The sequence below is a fragment of the Azolla caroliniana genome, unplaced genomic scaffold (assembly GCF_043228905.1).
Source record: "Azolla caroliniana isolate FFs.n. ecotype wild unplaced genomic scaffold, voAzoCaro1.0.p SCAF_11, whole genome shotgun sequence".
NCBI classification, from domain to species: Eukaryota; Viridiplantae; Streptophyta; class Polypodiopsida; order Salviniales; family Salviniaceae; genus Azolla; species Azolla caroliniana.
Genome location: NW_028230446.1, coordinates 20,501,598 through 20,519,889, shown reverse-complemented (window position 1 = coordinate 20,519,889; position 18,292 = coordinate 20,501,598). Strand labels below are relative to the sequence as shown.

The following is an 18,292-nucleotide window of genomic DNA, read 5'->3' as shown; positions in this document are numbered from 1 at the left end:
GCTTTTTGGCTCATGGATAACCACTACTTCCATCATAAAAAAGCATAGTGTTCTGCCATGTAGTCAATTAAACCACATAACTATATTCTTTCACAATGGAGTGGCTATGGTTGCGTTTGTACCTTTTTCAAGTCTTTACCCATGTCGAGTGTTCTTATGATAGACACTCAATACTTGTGATCAATCAACAGAATCAAGCTTGTGAAATTGATGTTCTTCCTCTTTGTTTGTGTTCTAGCAATTGTCTTCATACATGGGCAACTTAGCCTTACTTTCGTCATGTTGGGTGATGATTACATTGTGCCATGAAGTACTTGAAATCAATTTGTTGACGTAGTCATGTGGTGTTCAACTTGGACTAATCCTAGTGTGGGTGAGCCCAAATGAGTCATGGTCAGGTCTTCGAAACTCATTTGGGTTGATCATCAAGCTCAAAGTCAAATTGTTGTTGTAGTCATGTGGCATTCAACTTGGCTTAGTACTAGTATTGGTGTTGTCCTCGGCGTCCATGGGTGTGGCCAACTTCAAAGTGCACCACAATGCCATTCATCAATGAAAATATCACTTATCATAAGAACTTTGGGAGCATAAGCGTTGTTGACTTGTAGCCTTTTTATTCGTGTGAACAACTCATGAAGGTGCATTTTTTTTAGTAGGGATTGACCTTGGTCGACACATCACATGGGACAATGCACATATGCAATGCATCACAACTCTTTGGAATGTGAGAATATTTCCATACATGACGTGAACCGTTCTGGACACAATTGCCACCTGAATTAAGCATAGGATGTCCTTCTAATTTATCCAACGCGAGGCATCGACACACTCTTGCTCATTAGAGGTATGTTATCAGATCATTAGAGAAATATTCTCCATTGTCAATGAACTAAAGACATCAAAGCTTTTGGTTTGCTTCTTTCACCACAAAGAAATTTAAACTTTTGATAGTGAGTGAATACTTCACTCTTTGCAACCAGACATCAAAACCAGAAAGCTTTCAATTCTTATGAGAGATTGGTAAAATAAGTATTGGGTATTTATAGAGTATAGTGTCGCGGGGAGATCTGGCGGATCCATGAATATTAGTAGACCCATGTGTGTCAAGAGTGGTTATTTGAAGGTACACAAAACTTATATCCACCAAGGGTTGGGTTATGTATGGGTTTCCAAACATTTAAGTGGATGACATCTAGGAGTTTGCTAACTTTCCCATCCTTCAGAAATGATTGTTTGTGTTGCTTCCCAAATTAGCTTGCTACACACACACACACACACACACACACACACACACACAAAACACAACACAACCTAGTCATTCCACATCCCTTGAAGTTTTAGAGTTCACTCCCAACTCCACTTGATTTCCTAGCATCTTTTGATGTCTTTATTGATAACTTTTGTATAATTAAACATACCTCAAAATATAAGGGACAAGTGTGGTGCAAGGAAAAGAGATAAGAAGAAAGAAACCTAAAAGCATAATGTGAAAATGTCTAATGAGTTTGTAATGAATACAAAAGCCTTAACCTCCTTTATTTTTTTCCAAAACAAATATCCTTCCATTAGTTGTATAAAAAGGGTCATAACAGCTACAACAGACAGTTTTTTCCCCCCCAACCCGTCTTGTGAAAGACACTGGTTGAGGAAACAAATCCAAAATAGAGAAAACAATCCACTAATTGTAAGGTATTCCTTAGACACAATGCAAGGTATCATATCCATAGACAACAACCAAAGTACTTATATTCGGAAACAAGCCCTCGCAGGTCATAATTATGAACCTTTCAATACTTCTTCAACCTACTCCTGTACAACATAATCTTTATCCAAAAAAAACCCCAATGCTACTAGAAACTTTCAAGGTAGATAACAATGTATCCCATGCATGTCTATTGCAGATTTGAAGGCGATCCAATACATTTGTAAATAATCGGGTATGATTCTTGTGTAACGGAAGAGATGAGTGTTATGTGTATGTGTGAGAGGAATTAGAGGAGAGATGAGAGAACACGAGATAGATAGAAAAAGGAATACTCAAGAAGAAGAAGATATATATTTCACAAGTAGAATGGATATACAAAATTGTAGCATTACAAGGAGTCATAACCGACTTAGTATGAAGTATGAGGAGGGTGCTTTATATAGAGTCACCCTCTCTCTTCATTAACTTTACAACAACCACTCTCTCTCTTGGGGAATGTGAAGACTCGTAGTAATGGGGAATATGTAACTAATTAGTTATGTGTCATAGAATATGATTCTATGACACATAATTAATGTGTAAAGAGTAGTGGTGTGACTCTTGACCTTTGAGTAATCATGGATTCTCAAAAGGTGTGTTCACATGTTGCACTATGTTAAGCTTGATTCTCAACAACATTATATTGTCAACTCAACAAATATTGCCGGTTACCACCAACTTCCTATACATCACAAATTGGAAGGCGATCCAATACATTATACTATCAACTCAACAAATATGCTTCCTTTTTCCACATCAACCATCTAGACGATTACCACCAACTTCTTGTCATACAACAACACATTAAGTCAATTTTCTCCTCTCCTCATGAACTTACGCTTTGGTCCCCACACCATCATCACTCATCCTTATCAAAAACCTACAAATTGCTTCGTGAAGTCCGCATCAACCATCTTGTCGATTACCACCAAAATCCTACACAGTGACAATAAAATGAGTTTAAATTCCTCATCTTCTCATGAGAATATGCGTCGGACTCCACACCATCATCACTCATCCTTATCCAAACCATGAAAATTGCTTCGTTAAGTCCACATCAATCATCTCGCTGAATACCACCAAAAAATTCTACACATACAACCATACAACGAGTCTTGTTTCCTTATCTCCTTGTGAGAATATGCTTCACCCTCCCACACCACAATCACTTGTCCTTATAAAAAAAAGAATTGTGCTTCATAAATTGACATCAACCATCTCACTCACGTTGATTTACCACCAAAATTGTGTACCTACAAAAACAAAGTAACACCACTCTCCTCGTCTGCTCATTAAATATGTTACAACCCTCAACACCTTCATCACTCATCCTTATCCAAAATTAGAAGATGCTTCATTTTCCACATCCAACATCTCACCCCTATCACTCCACACGACTGCCCCTATCACATCTGCCTCTTTTATGTCATTCCTGTCAAACTGTAAGTTAAAAAGAGTAAGAAGAAAAAACTATATACCTCACAATTATCTTTGAAATAAGAAAGGACTCGGAGGAGGTAATAGCCAACGTGGTGGAGCATAATTCCAACGATCTTCATGTGATTCATCCAGCCAGAGAGGTATTGGCCACCATATTTTACGAAGTTTTCGCCTTTTCTTATGCACCTTTCATGGCTATTTAAGGATTAAATATTTAAGGGACTAAGAGTGATTGATTGTAACCCCTCATGGCTATTTAGGTATTTGGTTTAGAGTTCTTTGGTGTTTGCTACTAGGCTTAGGAGTGGCTTTACATCCCCCTCCTACTCGTTTCTCCAACAAAAGAGTAGTGTTGTCCCAAAATCTTAGAGTGGTAAGAACCAAACCTCCATACATTGTACGACAAATTAGAATGCTCATTTCTCGACCATCACCTTTTTGCACAACTATATCAAATGATTGCCTACTTTGTTTGTATCGTTGAATTGAACCCAACATTGTAATCTACAACCATTATTCATTATATTGCAAAAGTTTGAGCAAAACTTCCTAATAAAAACTAAAATTGGATGCATGGTTGAGATGGGGGATTGTATCATGTTGTATATCGTTGGTTCCAAAACAAGCCTCCAATCCTTTTGGGGGTCCATCAAATATGTTGGGCACACAATTATGTTGCCAATCAAGCCTACTTCAAAAAACCTTGAAACATGGAATTTATGCCAACAAATTTGATGTTGAGCAAATTAATCTTTGGCTTTGCAATTATGCCAGGTGCAAGGCTAAATCAAGTGGGGAAATATATGTTGGCTATCATGGCAGACCCCAGTTGGCAGATACGAGCATCAGGAGGAGGGGATGACTTTGGTGATAAAAGCACAAGAAGTTTTTTTCCCCACCATCGGCAATGTCCACTCAACTCCTCTTAATGAAAAATCTCAAGTTGTGTTGGAATTGGTCAACCCAATAACTCTTTGGATTCTGTGGAAACAACGGTGTAAACGGGTCTTCTCCAACCAAACCGCGCATCCAACAATGTTACTGCAAGAGATATGGAGTGAAATTGTAGCCACTCTAAAGAGCCAATATGATGGCCTCAAGGGCAGCTCTGATGGAGTTGAAAGACAATGAATAGCCTTCATCCAACAATGGTCGTCCTCTCCCTTTCTTGAGTCAGTGGGCATCCACATAAGATGGAACTATCGTGTCCTTACAGGGATTTGTACATAATCATCTCATTTGTAAAATTTTATAACTAATGGAAGGAGTTTTTTTTTTGGAAAAAAAAACTTTGGCTTTGCCAAGCACAATATTGAAACCTTGGGATGGCTTCCCAAAGATCATTGTTCTCATAAGCCATTCTGTAATTGATCCCATTGGTCCCTTCTCTACAAAATTTACATAGTCTTCTTGGTCAAACTCAATATCCTTTATATTTCAACAAAAAAGTATAACTTCATGCTAAGGAGGATTATAGTGAGAGTTTAATCCTCATTTCAAAAACGTATGTACATAGTTGAAGCGAACATTAAAAGAAAGACACGAAATTTCATATAAAGTTCTAACCCATTCATTTTATTAGAATGAGATAATGATTCAATTCAATACATGTGCATTTCTTTGCCATTTGAAACTGTTCTAGATGGAGTCACATTTTGAGACCACAACCTAGTACATGTGTTATAGAAGCTCTTCAAAAGAGCTTGTGGGTACATTTGTAGTTACCAAATATGCAATGCTTCATTCCAATATCCTTTGTTTGTATGGATTTGATTGGTATTTGAATTTTTTGGTCGAAATCATTGAAATGATACATTAATGCAATGTTCAGGGTCCTAATCAATGGCGAACATGACCATATAATGGCTTCCACTTCAAAGTTATGGCAGAATTATTTTGATCATGACGCATTTGTATACTTACAACTATAGAAGAGTATAGCAAAACTTTAATGTATCCTTCTATGTACCAAACAATATTACACTCTTGAGAAAGCATAGACAACGATAAATTTACAAGCAAAACTCACTTCATTATGATACTACTTTTCACATGATAGCACACGCATTTGGATTCTCATCACTAAAATATTGAGGAGGATATGCATATGAGTCGTGTAGTATGATTACATGCTTTATATCAGTTCCAGTAGTTATTTGTTTGTTAGCGTCACTACTTCCTTTATTATCTTCTTTCTTTGGAGGCACAATTTCGACATGCTTTCTCAACTTCTTTTTTATCTCATCACATACTTTCTTCGGATCTAAGTCTTTGCCTTGAATGGTCACCTTGTCTCCATCCACTTTAACACCAAATACATCTAGAATTATTTCACAATGAAAACATTAGCCATGTCCTCGTAATATTATTTTGAATACCTTTTTCAATATTTGACATTTTGAAAACAATAAATCCAATAATTGAACAAATTAAGGAAATGGTATATGAGACTTAAGATTGGTATGATAAATTATTTCCACTCAAAACTTGAACGTTCGGTGAGTCTACATTGAAAGCAATTACCTTTTATGTTCCATGCAATCTTTTCCAACTTTTTCTTGCAATCTTCACAATGGTTATACACTTTGAGCACCACCGTGACATCAACGGGCTACAAATGAAACAAATAATTGTGTGGTTATTGTATTGTCCTTGAGAAATATACACCGAGAACAACAAATGTGATGCTGAAAAAGCACTATAGTTAAATCTAATCCTTTGCACAAATTAACCTTTGATATCTTAATGTGTGTGCACATAGTTTTAGGAGAGACATGTTGTATAATGCATCCAACTTCACTTCTTTTTAACATTTTAATGCATGTATAATGTGATTGCCATATTGACAAAAAAACATGTGATTCCATGGGAGCAAATGTTTCAAGATTGATTAGTTTTGTATCATCGAAAGACTATCAAGTTTATGGGCTCAGGTGGAATGAAACATGCAAAAATATAAGCATAAACCAGCTTGTGTTTGCACTTGCACATACATACATACATACATACATACATACATACATACATACATACATACATACATACATACATACATACATACATACATACATACATACATACATAAATACATACATACATACATACATACATACATACATATATATATATTTCCAATTAGTTGTAAACTTAAGGGAACACCATGTGTGTCCTTCCCCCTCTATGTCTTGGGGATCCATGTTATAGCAAACATTTCTATATATAATGTCTTAGATTAGGTTGTTTCTTAGAAGTGAAGCCTAATCATTCTAATGAACATTTCTAAATCCGATGTCTTACATTAACTTGCTTCTTAGATGTGATATCATACCTTTTTTTCCTCATTTTTCTTCTTCTCCTTTTCCTCCTTTTCCTTCTTCTCGAGCTCCTTGGGATCAGGATGAACGAGTTTAGTGATCCTCCCTCCAGATCTCTTCTTTACTTCATCAAAGAACTTCTTGGCATTCACACTCGGAGCTTTCAAAGTCACCTTCTTAGATTTAACATCAATGTTTATGTCCTCTACACCTACAATACATGTTTAATGCAACCCGTTAAACTTGTTTATAGTGGAGGTTACAAAGGGTATTAATAAACATGTTAAACCCATAGGGTAATTAGACAACTACACTTGTCCATTGTCAAACAAGTAAAAATGCACTCCCAAAACAAATTTTGTCATCTTGTTGTGTTGTATGAGACTTCAAAACCAGACGACTAATGTAATGAATGTCAATAAGTCTAGAATCAAGCGTTTGGTGTCATGTTGGCACCGAGAAGCTAATATTGTGCGAGCTCACTCTAGTTTATTAGGTTTCCCATTGAGTGCTATTGTTGTCCTACTTGTAATCCATACATATGTCCTAAGTATAATGGCACTAGGAGGCCTCAATCCAATCATGCCAAATTTGTTTTGGTCAAGTACATTTTGAATCTAAACATGACACTCAAACAATGGACAATAATCACATGAGCTTCATCAAATTCTCCTTCAAACAACCAAGTTCGATACCTCATATTTCAACGTCAATGGTCAAGAGTAATATCTTAAGCATGTGAAAATGATCACAAAGCATCAATGCAAATGGTGGTTTATTATTTTCATGGCGCTCAACTAACCATGGATCATCTCATGTTGTGTCGATATTGTGTTTCGTAAGTGAGCATTCCTAACATATGCCAACTTGTGTTATTTCTTTAGGATTAATATTTCCAAATGACATGATTTCTTGATGCTCAAGTGTATTTTCGCTACCTAGAAAGGGGCAACTTGTTGGAAAGGGGATCCATTTGTGTTGACAAACACATAGGAAAGAGCCAAAGAACATAAAGGTAAAATAAGACACATTGCACCGGGAAAGCTTCACAAAAAGAGTTTGAAGGCCTTCTCAAGTGTCAAAACAAAGGGGGATTCCAACAAAGCATTGTTAACTTCATGTCGAGAAAGCACCTATTTAAATTTTAAGTATTTCATATTAAAGTGCCAAGGCAATAATGGATAAGCCCAAAACTGCGAAGTATGATAAGCGTTTTATTTATTGTTTCCCAAATGTCCCCAAGTCAGGACAACCCCTGGAACGAGCAATTATACATATCGATCAATTTAAATGTGCTTTTTCTCGAGGTTATTGAAGCCACTTTTTCTCTCTTGCGGAGTTGACAAACGTTAGGTCGTTGGGGGGACGACCGATAACCTTAAGGAGTGTGTCAAGAAACAAAGGAAATTGATAATCTAAAGGGAGCATTGTTATTTCTATGTTTTCCCATAACCTACACCTAATAAAAACAAAAACAAAAAGGTATACCTAAGGCTTGTTTTGCTAGGTCAAAGTTAGAGCCTCCTAATTACACAAAACTTCAGATTTAAACACACAATTAGTGCACATTAAGCCATAATTAAGAATTCATTGTAAAGGTTAATTACAAGGCTTGATAGCTCATTAGAAAGGTGGGTTGACCTTCATTAGGCTAATTAGTAAACCCTAAACTAGGAAGGGCCTCCATTAATTAGATGCAAAATTAATTAAGACGTAATTAGATGCTACATGAATTAATCTACATAATTAGATGCAAAAATATATAATTTTTTCTGTGAAAAACATTATATAAAAGAAAATGGCAAAATAAAAACAGAAAACTAATTGCATATATTTATATAGAAAGCCTACATATAAATATTTAAAAAAAATGGAAATATATGCATTTATGTATATAATTGCTAATTAAAAAATATATACAAAATGGAGAAAAAGCAAGGATTCAAAGGTCTAAGAAATAAACCTGGGTAGCCAAGAATGGCATTTCTGACTTTGTCTTCAGTTGATTTGCAGTGAACTTGAGCTTCCATTATAATCTTCCCTTCATTCTTCTTGTCCTAGATTAAACAAATCGTTCATTCATTCAAGACAAGTTCAATTAGGATTCTCTAATGCATCGATTCAATCTTGAACATTAACACTCATTAATCATAATTTCATGTCCTCTTCACAAAAATCGCTCTCTTGATTTTATTTTCTTTCATCGATTTACAAGTCAACTATGGCACAGTTGGCTTAATTAACTATTCACTTTAATCAAATCAGACTAATCCATCATTTAATAGCTCGATATTCATAAAGAAATCATTCGATTCATGTGTCAAGGTATAGCATAAACTTTTTATTGCATGCAGATCAACCAAATTTGATTATCCCAAAAGTGTTAATCACCTCTGCCATTGTATCTGACTATTTGAAGTTGAGGTAAAAATCTCCGTTCGATCGAAATAGGGCAGAAACAGGAAATAGGCGGTGGAGATATTGATCGGAAGGTAATGGGCTGTGGAGATTTGATCGAAATATGGGGTAAGCAGGAAATGGGCGGTGGAGATTTTGACTGAAATGTAATGGGCTGCGGAGATTTGATCGAAAATAGGGGTAAGCAGGAAATGGGCGGTGGAGATTTGATCAAATAAGGCGGAAACAGAAAATGGGAGAGAGAGAAAGAAAGAGAGAGAAAGAAAGAGAGAGAGAGAGAGAGAGAGAGAGAGAGCTTGATCAACAAGCTTTTGTTTACTGGAAATTTGTAAAGAAGGAAGTTATTTATAATTAGAGAATTACCGCTCAACGGAAGAAATCTGAATAACACGTATATATATGTATATATACGTATATATATCATATATGTACATGTATATATGTATATGTATATGTATATGTATATGTATGTGTATAATGTATATGTATACATGTATATATATATATGTGTGTAGCTACATAAAAAGAAAAAGAGATAGACTAAGTCAAGTCAAGAATTTTGTTTGTTTAATATGAATGTGTGTGTGTGTGTGTGTGTGTGTGTGTGTGTGTTAGTAAAAAAAAGAGAGAGAAGAGAAGGCCCCACAAACCTTTTTGGTAGAGTCTAGGGTCCTTTTGACTCTTATGAGTTGCAGACCTAAGGAGGCTTCCTACTCACCTTCTTCTTCTTCTCCATGGTTTGCTTGGAACCCCCCCAAACCATTGTACTTGCCTTTTTGACCCATTTATGTGTCATGTTCCTTAGAGTTCGGGGAAAAATCTATGTCTTCTTGTAAGGAAGCAAGCCAAAGTCCGAGACATAGCAAGTGGCACATTAGTCAAGGAAGGATTGCTGCTTTAAAGTTGAAATAAAATGTCCAAGGCCTAAAAATGTATGGGGCAAATCTTAAGTTTTTACACATAGAGTCACCTAGTTGAGGGCCATTCCAAGTGGCATATTAGTCAAGGAAAGATCGCCACTTTAAAGTGGAAAGAAAAGCACAAGGCCTAAATGTATGGGGACTCAGTCGTAGTGGACTTTTTATCCTCAAGTAGTTTAAAAATAACACAAATTTGGATTTTATTTTTTTATTATCCTAGTAGTCTTTTTTTTTGTAAGTTAGCTTTATCCACAAGCACCATAATTGTAGCTACTAAAACTGAAATGGTGCTTATACAGTCAAATGTAAGATTAAAGTTTTGTACTAGAGCCGAAAAACTAATTTTAGTTCTACTTTTAGCTTGCAAATTCTACATTGGGAATATCCACCTTAAGAATAGCGTGGCACCAAGTTAGTCATAGTCACACATGTGGCATCAGAATTACCCAAAAGTGACACATTTTACCAACAAAATGACAATTTTATAGCGCAATAAATAGCTCACCATGGCAAAGAATCAAAATATTATGGATATGTCACTTAATTGATAAGGTTTATTAGGGGAAACCCTAATGCAAATGTATCGAAAGGTATGAAACAACTAGGTGCATGGAATGGCTCAATTTGTAATGTAGATGTTTGACAATGACAATAAGTTTAGAGCCAAGTGCGTGGCATGACTTACCAATAAGGTGATACAAGAGACAAATATAAAGTGCATGTGTGCACACGTGTTTGAGCGACAAGTTACAATAAATTTCGAATATTCAGGTTCTCCTTTTGTGATCCCTTCACATTTGTTGTGTCTCTCAGTAGTGCCATTGGTGAACATACTTCTCTACTATTATTCAAATCTTTCTAATCGGGCATGTTGTGATGTTTTCACTTTTCAATTTCTCATTAATAATGAGAGCAATTGTTAGAGACAAATAGCTTGTATTATTGACGTTGAAGATCAAATATCACGTATAACCCAGAGTATAACATTTTCACTCATTATGTGTGAAGTCGAGAAGTGGTTCTTGAAGTTCACAATTTTCTCAGCTATTGGGGATATGGCATAATCAGGGCATTATTGGAATGCATTTGTCCTTGATGCTTAAGATGGACTTCCAAGCATATTTTCACAAACAATCTAGGTTGTTACGGGTTAGCCTTCAAGTTGTTAGCCTTTTATCATCGTTTGTTCGTGTTAAGAATGTCTTCCATAAATGTAGGGTGAAAAACAAAGATGATTGTTTCATTAGATTGTTAACTAAGTCAACAGTGAACTACCTTTATGAACGTGTTCGATAAACTGGTTGAAGCACGTTGATTTGTAAAGGCTTTGGCAAGTAAAGTAAACTATACTCGTGTGTGCATCAAGTTGTTTGTCATTGGTGGTTATATATATACTAAATAAATTCCATTGGTAGTTATATATTAAATATTTACTTGATATCGAAGATTCTCTAAAAAACATGGTTCTCATGATCTACTTCAATATCGAATAGAGAGGATGTATAATGTTGAATAGAGGTAATATATGTCATACCACCACCTCAGAGACTAGGCATACATCACGTCCAAGTAGCCAATAGATCACCCCCGAGGAAATACTTATCATTTAAGGGAGTGGGGTATAATTGGTGTTGTTTCGTATCATCTACAATAAGCCCAAATTTGACCCATAATATATCATAAAGAGAAAAACTTTGAGATAATCCTTCCATTTTCCTTTGAACCCCTAAAGACCCTACATTCTCATTATTTTAAACCAAATGTCTTTGACAAATTATTACATGATAGATTCATTCCTTTTCTCCTCTTTAAATGATGGATTTTATGAGACATTGAGCTCTTTAAATTGTATGTGTTGTTTAAGGGATTACATGATGGATTCATCCCCTTTTCCCCTCTTTTGAGGCGCAACCAAAACCAGTTGGGAAATAATGACGACAATCGAGGGAAATATAGAAAATAGGCATAAGTATTTCTTTGTTTTTTCCTATAAATATACACCTTTCTTGTACGAGGGGGAAATCAACTTTGATCTTGTAGTCACAAATATTAGTAATACTCTTCAAAAAGTCCGACTGATTTCCCAAATTTAAACATTTATATCTAGTTAGTTGGAAAACATGTGTATAATTGGAGAGGAGCTAAACGTAGCCATTATGGTGCTAATCATGTAATTTGATGTGAATCATTCTTACTGTGATATTGATTACATGTGATAATTTGAAAATTAATTTGAAACATTATGAAGTCGATATATGGATGCTTACACATCCATTATATGATGGCTTCGTGAAGCCAATTAGGACTGAAAAGTTCTATTTCATTTATACCCAAGTGTATCTCTAAAATAATTTCCATGAATCATACTAGGACGTTTTGTTCTTGTGAATAGTTAGGTGGTGAGGGCAAGTATAAGTGTCGTCTTGAAAACTATATTACTTTTCATTGAGGGGGATAAATTTAGTATTTTCAACGTCACAAAAAATAATTTTGATATTATCCTTATTATGAAGAGTATTTTTTATTTTATTCCATTGATCTAATGCAATAAAATAATTTATGCTCGAAATTGGCACTAGTCGTTTTTCCTAGCTAGAGATTGAAAACCGATAAGAACGACGGTGAAGAGTATGCGCCACTCTCTGCCTACTCACACAATAAGTCCTCAAACATACAATCTTTATGTAGAATGGCAAAAGTCAAAACTAGCTAGAGTAGGGCCTATTGAGAAATGATATCTTAATGTCATAGAAGAGCCACTTTATCAATTATTGAAAGCTTCCATGAATGATAAAGTTGAAATAAATATGTAGAGGAGAGACAATAGATGACAAAGAGAATACTCCAATACTACCTTAATGTTGTTGTTCATCCGTCCAATAAATCAAGGGGAGCCACCATATCAATGACACATGAGAGTACACACAAATTAGACAAGAAGAAAACTTATTTGACAAGTAATGAGTTAAAACAACCTATGATTATGGAGCCTCCAAATGAGGGTGTGGGACTTAAAATTGTGCATTTTGTAGTAGCACATGAAGGGAAAAAGAGGTAAATAATTTGCAAGACCCTTATAATTACACTAGACCCCAATTTGTTATAGAGTCTGAGTGGAACTCTAACCTTAGGTATCTAGCTACAATTATTGTTTTCGGCTCATTGAAACTAGCGAGAACTTTCCATTACGTGTAGAAAAGGGTTCCTTAAGGCCTAAATTCAGACAACCACCAAGGCTTAACAAGTTTACCACAATGGTGCTCATGTGAGTTTCCCTCCCTCACTTGCAATGACATGAACACAACAGAGCTCCCTAGAGTGAGATGTTTGAATGATTGATCACACTCTCACTCTTAAATAAGATAAGGCCTAGACAAATAATTGATTGCATGCTACATTCTCCTTCTAATTACTCATATATCTCTGTCTTGTAGAGAAGTGGTATTGTCAAGGATAAAGTGTTACACAATCAAGATAATTAGTGATTGTGTGTTTGTGTGTGTGTGTGTGTGTGTGTGTGTGTGAGAGAGAGAGAGAGAGAGAGAGAGAGAGAGTGTACACAAGATAATGTCAAATTAAGAGAAATGCGGGATGATAATATATGATTAATCAACACTAGAATGATACTAAATACACGACAAGAGTTGGTTTATATACTACATTCTAAGGCTATTTATATCAAATCATAAACCAATCTATCATGATGGCAGTGTGAGTGGAATAACAAGAGTTAACAATTCCATTCATATTACTATACATTTTATACAAGGGAGGGCTTTCATACATATTCTCCAATGGGCGTGTTCTTAGACAAGGTGTGTGGTTGAGCTTGACATCTCAACATGCCCCTTCAAGTTCAATTATGTCACACAATCATTTGGACAATGAACAATTTCTTACTCCCATGCCTACACTCCCCCTCTTGTTGGACAAATCCACAAGGCAAGTTTGAACAAGTTTGGACAACACCAATTTGATCTGAAGGGGAGAGAGCACCAAGCACCAAATTTGTGAAATCTAAGAATGGGCGAATGATCAATCATGTTCAATGCCTTCTCCTTATATAGGGCCTTATATGGCCATTGGGGCTAGCCAAGGGGGGCTAGCCATGGGGACTACATGTTGGGACTAACCATTGGGGTGTGCTTGTTGGGACTAGGACTAGTTTGTCTCGTTAGTCCTAGTCAATTTTTGGATAGTCCGCAAGATGTGACAAATTGAGGGCACCACACTAAAGTGAGTCATATCTAGCATATCTAACTAGTAACCTATACTTTGTCCAAATAAAGTAAACAAAATCTCACTTTCCCATTCGGATTAGAAAATACAATCCAATGTATAATCCATGTTATACATAAACCACATAAATGGAGAGTTGAAACAAAAAATAACCTTAAATGAATAAGTATATACCTAATTCTAAACGAACAACATATGGCCTTTTTCACATTCGAATATATAGCTAAAAGCACATCACAACCAATATATCGAAGTTGAAATAGAACCCCACCCGACCCAATAATAGCAAAAATAGAAAATGTTGAAAAGGCCTCCCACGATAATATAACTTGACCACAACAATATCAAATGCCTGAATGAGCAAATAAAACAATATCACATGTCGTTCAATTAAGGATATTATATGTGTTAGGAAACAAGTCCCTTCGGATGGGAAGAGGAGCACGACTCTAAGAAAAGGAGAGCTGAATCGATTGACAGCAACTCGGCTTAGGCCGATAGGCCGAAAAATCAAACCAATTGTTCGATTCGGGCGTGGCTGAAAAATCAAATCCAAATCGATTCGGCCAATAACTGAATCAGTTGAAGCCGACTTGGGCCTATATCTGTAAATAGAGTTAATGAGCCCTCGTGGGCTATATTTGTAAATAGCCATGAATGTTGTATTAGTATACATACACCTAGAGCAATCATTATGTGGTAGTGAGGATCATTGTCTTATAGTTGTTGAAATAGCTATAGTTGGTAGTTGCCTCAATAACTAAGTGTGTGTGAGAGAGTGAGAGTTGTAACTCAGTTGTCGTTTGTTAGACAAAAGAGAGCCCAAGGTCATTGCCTTAAAGCTTCTAGTTGTACTCCTCCTACCTTAGTGATTCTGTTCGGAGTTTGTGGATTCCTACAGTTTTTCCCTTTCGGGTTTTCCACGTTAAAATATTGTGTCTTAGTACTTGAGTTGTCTGTTTTCCGTTTTTCTTGTCTTCTTGATCTTTGTACCCGCATATAATACACACACACACACACACACACACACACACACACACACACACACACACATGTGCTAACCGGTTGTGGCCGTATCGATTCTCAACAAACTGATATCAAAGCGATGGACGAACATTTTGGTGGAATGTTCAAGTTAACCGGCTCCAACTATTTTGTGTGGAAGTCGAAGATGCAGGATATGCTAGTGTGCAAAGATCTATGGTTGTTGGTGCAATACGACAAGACTAAGCCATACAAGATTGATGCATCGACTTGGGAAGTAATGCATCTGAAGGGAGCAACATACATAAGGTGTTTTATAGACACGTGTCTATACAATAACTTTGATGAAGAGACGAGTGTCGATGTCCTCTAGAAGAAGATCAACATCATGTTCAAGAACACAAACGTCGTTAACAGAGTATCAGTCTTTCTGAAGATCGTGAGACTGAGGTATCAAGATGGCTCTAGCATGGCGGAGCACCTGAATGCTTTCCAAGGATTTATCAATCAGATGACCTCTCTAGAAATACCTCTTGTCAATGAGGTACTAACATTATTGTTGTTGGGATCCCTTCTGGACAGTTGGGAGAGGCTCGTTGTCACATTGGCCAACACCAAATCAGAAGGGAAGCATTTATCCGTAGAGATGGTGAAGTCAAGCTTACTAAATGAGGAAGCTCGTCGGAAGGACAGAGAGTCCATTACCGACCCAAAGGCCTTAATCATGGAAGGTGACACAAATCGGGGAAGAGGCCGAAATAGAAGTCCCTAGAACCGAGAGAACTCGGGGACGAGGTCTGTTAGGAATATGTCCCTCCTATGGGAGAAATCGACAGTCAATGTTTATGAGAGAAGTCGGCAGTCGAATAGAGACAAGCCAAACAATGGATGGTTGGTTGGATCGATCAACGAGTCGACGGGATTGTCGATTGCTCTACAAGAGATAGAGAGAGTTGACTACATCATGAATGCCCCAGGTCAAGGAGAAGGTCGACTAGTCGGATAGTTGACATGGAAGTCTGCTAGTTGGGCCGATTGGAAAATCGACATAAGAGTCTACTAGTCGAATGATTGACTGCGATTAAATAATAGTAATAATAATAATAATGAAAGCTATGTTTGTAAATAGCCCATACTATGTATGAGTATCAATACACCTAGGACAAACATAGTGTTAGCGGGGTGTGGTGCAGAACATAACGAAGTGTTTTCTATACTAAGTGTAATAGAGAGTTTAAGACAGAGAGATGCCAGAGCGCTCGACCGATAGCGGTGGCACAATTTAGTGGAACTTAGCGGGGTATTCTCCGAGTTTCAAAGATTTGTGTATTTTGTTGTTTTTTCTGTTTACCATGTGAATACTTCAGCACACCTTTCTCATCTACACATTCTCCACAAACTGGTATCAGAGCGTGAAGTGCAGAAATGGAAGGAGGCGTGAGCGGCTTTCCAAGTATGATAGTCCTAAACTCACATAACTACTCTGACTGGAAGATCAAAATGGAATATCTTCTCATTGTCAAATATATGTACGAGCCTATCGACAGAGAAGAAATACCCATAGGGGTATTAAAGTCTGAATGGAAACTCCTGAACAGGAAGGCGGTGGCCACCATCAGATAGTGCGTAGATGTGAGGGGTTGCCTATTTTGCGTATGAGAGGTATACCACTTAGTCTAGAGTTCTTACCGTTTTAGGGTTAGTGTTTTGTTTAAGGTTTTCCTTATTCATCTTTGGTTAGGGTTTTCTCATAGTCGTTTGGTGCGGCCCATGCGGCCACCATTGTTGTAATCATTCGTTTGTTTTAATATATCTTGTTGAGTATCTTACCTCCGCCGATCTCTCCTTCTATGTGGTGATCTTATTATTTCTTCTTCTCTTGAGCTAAGCCTCCATATCATATCTTATTCTTTCTCCTCTACTCCCTAGTCCAAGACCCCCGTGATCCCGCCCCTTCTACACTCACGTGCGTAACAACGCGACATCTTTGGTGAACCCGACGTGAAGGGCGGCAAGGGAGCATGGAGATGGAAGAAGACTTGGACTTCTAGGAGATGATGGCAAAGATCATGATGGAAGCCGGACGGAAGATGGCGAAGCAAGATGCGACTAAACAAGCCGTCGAAAGGATGGTCGATCGAGTCGGCCGGTTTAATGGAATGAGGTCCCAAAATTTTTGGGAGCCTACAAGGCCGAGATGGCGAAAGGGGGTGTAGACGAGGCGATGCGGCTAGAGTAAATTCCTCGAGTGGCGGCCGTATCGGTGCACAAGGAGGTCAAGGAGCTACGAGAAGCTCACGAGTCGTGGGTGTCCTTGGAGGGAGCCCTATTGGAAGCATACGGGTATGCGAAATCGGAGGGGCGAGGTCGGCATGAGTTGGACCGATGGGTGGCATCAATGGAACGCCATCAGAGCGCGATGGATGCATTCCGAGAGTTTGAGCATTGTTTCTCTCAACTCTCGGAGCGAGATCGAAGATTGGTGGGGGCGGACAAAGTCCTCCTATTTTTGAAGACGATCCATCAAGAGGAGAGGATGGACATCTTATTCGAGCTTCAAGATGATTATGGAACGCATGGTCTTGTTGGGTATGTGAGGAAGAGTGGGAAACACACAAGAAGCTCAAAGAAAGAAGCACTCACACAAGGAAGGCAATGGCTGGAATAGCTCTCTATTGATGAATGTTCCAAAAAAAAATAGGAGCTGAAATATATATCCCTAAGTACTAAGTACCACCACTTATGAGTGACTCATGTATGTGGTAACATGGGGAAAAAACCTCTAGCCAGCACTAGAGTAAAAAGTGCCCATGTATAGGGAAAATGGTTCACATCAAAGCTACTAGAGGAACACGCAAGTGTAACAAACCCCCCTGGAGCGAATGATGTGAACATGTACAAGGAGTGACAGATCAGCCCCCACAAGGCAATAAGCCTAAAGCTTTGCGAAAAGCTTCAAACTTTTCTCGTGGAAGAGCTTTGGTGAATATGTCTGCCACGTTATCTTGTGTAGGCACATATACCAAATCAATATCTCCTGCATGAAAGCGCTCTCTCACATAGTGATAATGCACCTCAATGTGTTTGGTCCGTGCATGAAATACAGGATTTCGTGCAACAGCCAATGCACTCTGACTATCTGTGAGAATACGTGTAGCAACTTCAATCTCCATGCAAAGATCCATCAAAAGGCGTCTTAGCCATATACACTCCACTGTAGCTGTGAAAACTGC

The 18,292-nt window shown here is 37.4% G+C and overlaps 1 protein-coding gene across 2 annotated transcripts; it reads right to left on the bottom strand.

Annotated features, from left to right (window-relative positions):
* Positions 1-5,122: 5,122 nt before the first annotated feature.
* Positions 5,123-9,146, bottom strand: LOC147858434 (heavy metal-associated isoprenylated plant protein 8-like). 2 transcript variants are annotated; one of them, XM_087327754.1, is made up of 6 exons: positions 9,000-9,144; positions 8,890-8,969; positions 8,462-8,555; positions 6,513-6,709; positions 5,708-5,795; positions 5,123-5,504 (listed from the first exon to the last, which is right to left on the bottom strand). In XM_087327754.1, the coding sequence occupies exons 2-6, from the start codon at positions 8,896-8,898 to the stop codon at positions 5,233-5,235; spliced, it is 660 nt and encodes a 219-aa protein (XP_087183880.1). In that variant the 5' UTR covers positions 8,899-8,969; positions 9,000-9,144; the 3' UTR covers positions 5,123-5,232. The 2 variants fall into 2 exon arrangements, with proteins under 2 accessions (XP_087183880.1, XP_087183879.1); XM_087327753.1 differs by having other exon boundaries at positions 8,890-9,146.
* Positions 9,147-18,292: the final 9,146 nt, after the last annotated feature.

Coding starts and splice junctions, on each gene's coding strand:
- LOC147858434 (XM_087327753.1), bottom strand. Junction 5,796..6,512: donor AGAAAAATGAGGAAAAAAAG/GTATGATATCAC, acceptor TTTCATTTGTAG/CCCGTTGATGTCACGGTGGT. Junction 5,505..5,707: donor GATTGCATGGAACATAAAAG/GTAATTGCTTTC, acceptor AAATAATTCTAG/ATGTATTTGGTGTTAAAGTG.